A 5,335-nucleotide genomic window follows, 5' to 3' on the forward strand; every position below is an offset into this window, starting at 1 on the left:
TTAAAACAGGGCATGTTAGCTGCATTTACCTTCCGTTACTCTTTATATAGTTAGGTAGGAGTCAGACCATGTTTCTTTTTAAGCTGAAAAACATTACACCCAGGTAACCTGCAGTGTGGGAAACGTGTTTTCCTACGATGTTTGCTACCGTACAATCCCTCCTGCTCTGTAGTAAAATCAGCAACATTTGACCGTCCTGTTGCTCCCATTGAAATGTATATAGCCTATTTAAAATCTAAAACTGAACATTTTCCGTAGCCTACTGTTGTTACCACTGTCCTGTTTGAAATGGATACTAACTAGCTAACTGACTGAATGCCCATTAACCTTATAACTCTTGTGTGTGTGTGTGTGTGTGTGTGTGTACAGAGAGACAGCCAGGTTCATAATGGAAGTTTTTTCAAAAAAAGGAGCCACATTCAGGTAAAAGTGTAAAATCAAATAATCCGTTAATCAAGAATAATGTTGGATCAGTGTTTCAATATTTATATCTTTTATTAGATGTACATTTGGTTTGGTTATTTGCCTTTTGGTTGAAAGTACACTGAGAGAGGACTTTTCGTTAGTGCTCTTAATAGTATTTTTATATATTAATGTAATTTTTTTAATCTAATTGAATACAATCTATTTGTGTATGATTGTCAGTCCAAAGAGGGAGAGAGGAAAGAGGGGAACATGAGGAGAAAGTACAAGGTCAGGAAGAACCAGGTAAGAAAACAGACAGGGAACAGTGACAGGCAAAACAGAAACTATTAAACTGACAAAGAGAAAAAACCTGATTTTACTCACACAATCTGGAAGTTGTGTCTCCCTATATTAAAGCTGCTATACAGAATCTGCAAAACAAACTGGGTTGAAACATTTTTGACCCTCTTTAACAACATTCCAACATAACATTATCATTGATTGGGGAGATTAAAATTAATGATATATTTTTATGTGGTTCAGCCACAACTTTATTAAAACCTCAGCCAGTAATAGGTAGGCCAACTTTTGGACCATCTAGTTGTCTGTGTGAATGCCGCAGTACATACATCACATTTGCGCACTATCAGAAAGTGCCAAACAGCCCTGGTGGAGTGAGGAGCTGTAAAGAAAAGCAGAGTGCTCTGTTTATATTCTAAAAATGTTTAAGCTAGCTTGTTTCAAAGATTCTGTACTGCAGCTTTAAATGTTTTCCAAAAGCACACACACACTTCTTCAAAAGTTGAATCTGTTCATCTGGACGTAGCGTTTTGTGGGAGAAAAGATTCATCACTCATCCAAGTGACTTTTTCAGTCTCAGTTGACTGCAGGTTTCCCCAATCTTATAAACAGTACATTTGCATAGTGACTGAAACCAGCCCACTGAAGGAACAATGGGCTGGGAGGTCAGTTCCTTAGTCTTAATCACACATATACTTATCAGTTATTCTCAAACTTTTTACAGTGTGTACCACCTGATAAAAATGTCAAGCTCTCCCAAGTACCACTATGAAAGCATGAAACTCATAAATCTTACAACACAAAATTAGTATTATTAAATTAGTTAAATTAGTATCTGCAGTAACGATTTTACCACAGGTAAAGTTGCCTCCATTTTTATATTTTTTTATCAATATTTTGTAATAATTTGCACAGAGATGGTAAAATTATGATGACTGATAACGAAGAAGAAGACAACAGATGACGAGGACAGGGAGGAACATGGGTTTAAATGCACAAAGGAGACAGTCAGAAAGAACTCAGGACAACTGGAGACATTTAAGGATGCAGGGACTGACAGAGACAGGGAAGAAGTCTGATCGTGACGAGTAAAGTTTATCTTGCCTGGCTGGGCAACTCTGTGGGTGCTCAGCACCCCCAAAGCTCTGATCCTAGAATCGCCCCTGCTTGGGACTGCTCTCTCAATGACTGGTCTATGGCAGACATGAAAAAATTTGGGCCCCCAGCAGTAAACCTGCTAGGTAGGAAGTTGATATAACTTTGAGGACAAACTGATATATTACAGAGTCACTGTAAAAGTCATCGTCGGAAGTATGATCAAGGTTAATGTTCTTTGCTCCTGACAAAACTTGCATGTAACACTGTCTTGCGTGCAGCTTGTTTTGTTTCACATTATGTCGTTTTCTGAGGATGATGCTCTGTAGACCTCTCAAACCCTCCTCACTTAGGCCACAATGCGAACCTTAAAAATAGAACATATAATTTAGTCTGCTTTACTGCCTTCAGAAACAGTCAGTGTTTTGTATGCATTACTTAAATACATACTTTTAAATATCTCACTGGAAAACAGGCCGGACAGCTCTTTCAGGGTATCATCATATTTTGAAAGAGATTTCCAGTGATGGTCCATCTCTCTAACAAGAATCTTCTTTTCCTCCTCGAGTCTTCTTATTGCCATGATGATATCGAATGCCCTTCTCTTTGTTGTAAGGCTGACAGAGTCTGAAATGCATTTATAACAAAGTTATAAATCAATTCACAAAGAACGTCTGAAGTCGTAAATGATTTTAGGTTAACACCTGAAGCTTAGGGTTTCATTATATGTCAGATATGCTGAAAGTAGACAACATATTTGTACCGCTGTGTGCTCGCTGCCACGGCCAAGCTGTGTCACCAGACAGAATTTCTTCCAAGCACAGAGTTTCTTTGTCTGGAACCATTCTGTTGTATTTTTCCACAGCAGAAGTCAAGATTCCTTTCTCTTCTCTGATCTTGCGACGAATCTTGGCACGGGCTTTGTTTCCATCGGTGTCTTTATAAAGACGCTGGGATCGTCTCTTATGCTCGCTACGAGCACTTCAATTCTGCTCACTAAGGGATCAACATCACTTGTGCTTGTTGTTGCTGCTTAGAAGAAATAAGACAGCTGCACTTACATAAAGTCATTGTGCAATTGCATCACATTTTTGAATCAGTTTTTGCTCACCTTCTGCCCAATCCTTTACATCACTGACCCATTCATCCAGTTGACTGTCAGTCACTGCTAATTGGACTTTTAAGGACTCCAGGTTCTGAAGCTGGGTTAGAAGAGCTTTTGTGGCCTACATTGTCAATTTGAGATTAAAAAACAAACAAACAAACAAAAAAACACTGAACACATGTTTACTCAAAAGTAATTAGAACACAGAGGAGTAATCATCTAAAAATAAAGTACCAATATCATTACCTTCTGATATCGATGGGTCAGAGAGGTGGCCAACTGGTCTAGCTTTTGTTGATTCCAGCGCATGACCATAAGAGTTAGCATGTCCCTCCGTCCTGCACACACAGAAAATGTAATGTTACCACTTTCATCATAATTAGACACTTAAATCTAACTAGTGCAGCATTTGCCTTCTCACCTGCTTTGGACATGTGTTTTGTGGTAACTGCAATCCTTGACAAAAAGGCATTACACTGCTCCACCTCCTCCCCTAGAGTCAAACCAGCCCCATCTTGATATGCTCCACTCCATTTCACCTGGAAAAAACACACACACAGATGCACATACACACACAGATAAAATACAAATTACACAAAATGTTGATGTGCAAGTGTTCAGATAAAGCGATTAAAGTCAGAATTTCATACCTCACATTTGAAATCGTGGGCTTTAGCATGAAAGACTGAAAGAAATGGCTTCATGCTAATAAGGTGCTGGAGCTCTGGACAGCTTTTTGTTACTCTTTCAAGATATGGCCAATACTTGCAGGTAACATCCATACAAAAAAAAGTGATATGTCTATTGGCCAGCTTTTGTTGCAGGTACAAGGGATAAGCAAAAATTTCACCCCTGTACATATTTAGAGCACTGAGCAGCACTCCATGCCTACACACTGCAAGCTCCAGTCCCTCCTCATCCACCTTGCTGCTGGATCTTTGAGAGGTCTCTCTGGCTGCTGACCACTCCCCTCCACAAACACCTCGTCCGGAGACCTAAAATGCATTAAATAGGTGTTGACAGTGTCTTTTCACAATCTCTTCAGCAGAGTGTTAAAGGTTACCATAATTCTGTCTATGTAATTAGAGTGTTCAGTCTTACATGTCTGGATGTGCTGTGTATGTAGTCCACAAATCTCCCCACATCTTCATCCTTTGCGATGAAGGCGTCTTCAAAGATGCCCTGTTCCTCAGATCTGAACAAAATAGCAATACAGTATACTTTATGGTGTCATACAGTCCAAAGTTAATTGGTGCACCTTATAGTCACATTTTCTGATACAAACATTGGTATTACACATATTTTTGCTGTACCTAGCTGCATTCTTGAAACGGTAATGCTTGCGGTTTCCATCCACTGAAATTGCAAGCATGTCTGGGGCACATGCTTGACATGTGAAGGATCCTCCTTTAAAATCTTCTCTAATTCATATCTCACGGCTTCCCACTCAAAAAACTTTTCTGAAAGCCATCTGCAGAGATCTTTCCCGTCTGGTTTAAAATGAAAGACATAAACAGAAAACAACTATACTTTTAAATCCTGAATAACACAGAAGAACCATACTGTTAGGGATGCATAAACTCAAATGCTCACACGGCCAAAATGGAGAGTTCGTTGATCAAGCATTTTTAAAAATGCTCTGCAGGAGAGTCCGGGTGATGCCATCTTCATTTCTTCAAATGTAAAGAAGACATCTGTTGCGTACAAAGTAGAAAAGTGAAGGGTAGTGGGCCAGTAATCACTTCGATTTAGGTCATCTACTCCAGCAGTCCAAGAAGCTTCACATGTCTCACACCTCAGCTCTGGCATGCTGAGATCGTAACGTCCTAGAAAAGTGAAAAACTCATGACTCCAGAGTAAATGTTTATTATCTTTGGGTTAGGTCTTCTTTTTGTCTCAGACTATACTGCAACAACGCTTGTGCGGGTTTAGTTTTAGGTGAATTGTTTACAGATGGTTTTCAGTCAGGACAAAATGAAGTTCTTCTTACCATTCATTGTGACCACAGCAACAACCTTTCCTGGTCTGACCCTCAAACACTCTGGTGGACAGCCGCAGATTCTGACTGGGCTCTCCACAGGTACAAGTCGTGCTAAAGAAGTCAACATGTATGCGTAACATATGATTTAAATAAGTTGTGTTAACTAGGAAGTAAAACATTGAAATTTGACTAAGATATGGTAGGACCAACTGAGCCTTACTTGAAACAATAAAAAAACTTAACAGCTGACAGCTTACAGTGTAGTTGGGAGCTAAGAAAGCATCAACATTTTTAAAAAAAATGAGAGAGAGAGAGAGAGAGAGAGAGAGAGAGAGAGAGCGTAAGGGAAATGTGTAAACAGTAAACCTAATAAGTTTAGTCACAGAACTTACCATCATGGCAAAGGGTCTTATTTACAATGTAAGTTGTTGGAGGCAATGGCTGGAAGA

The 5,335-nt window shown here is 39.4% G+C and overlaps 1 protein-coding gene across 1 annotated transcript; it reads right to left on the minus strand.

Annotated features, from left to right (window-relative positions):
- Window positions 1–1,894: 1,894 nt before the first annotated feature.
- On the minus strand, window positions 1,895–3,567 carry LOC120439117. Its single transcript, XM_039609830.1, has 6 exons — window positions 3,556–3,567; window positions 3,327–3,444; window positions 3,152–3,243; window positions 2,912–3,026; window positions 2,251–2,427; window positions 1,895–2,167 (listed from the first exon to the last, which is right to left on the minus strand). Exons 2-6 carry the CDS (start codon window positions 3,337–3,339, stop codon window positions 1,899–1,901), a joined length of 666 nt encoding a protein of 221 aa, XP_039465764.1. The 5' UTR covers window positions 3,340–3,444; window positions 3,556–3,567; the 3' UTR covers window positions 1,895–1,898.
- Window positions 3,568–5,335: the final 1,768 nt, after the last annotated feature.

Source organism: Oreochromis aureus, linkage group 3, assembly GCF_013358895.1.
Source record: "Oreochromis aureus strain Israel breed Guangdong linkage group 3, ZZ_aureus, whole genome shotgun sequence".
Classification (NCBI taxonomy): Eukaryota; Metazoa; Chordata; class Actinopteri; order Cichliformes; family Cichlidae; genus Oreochromis; species Oreochromis aureus.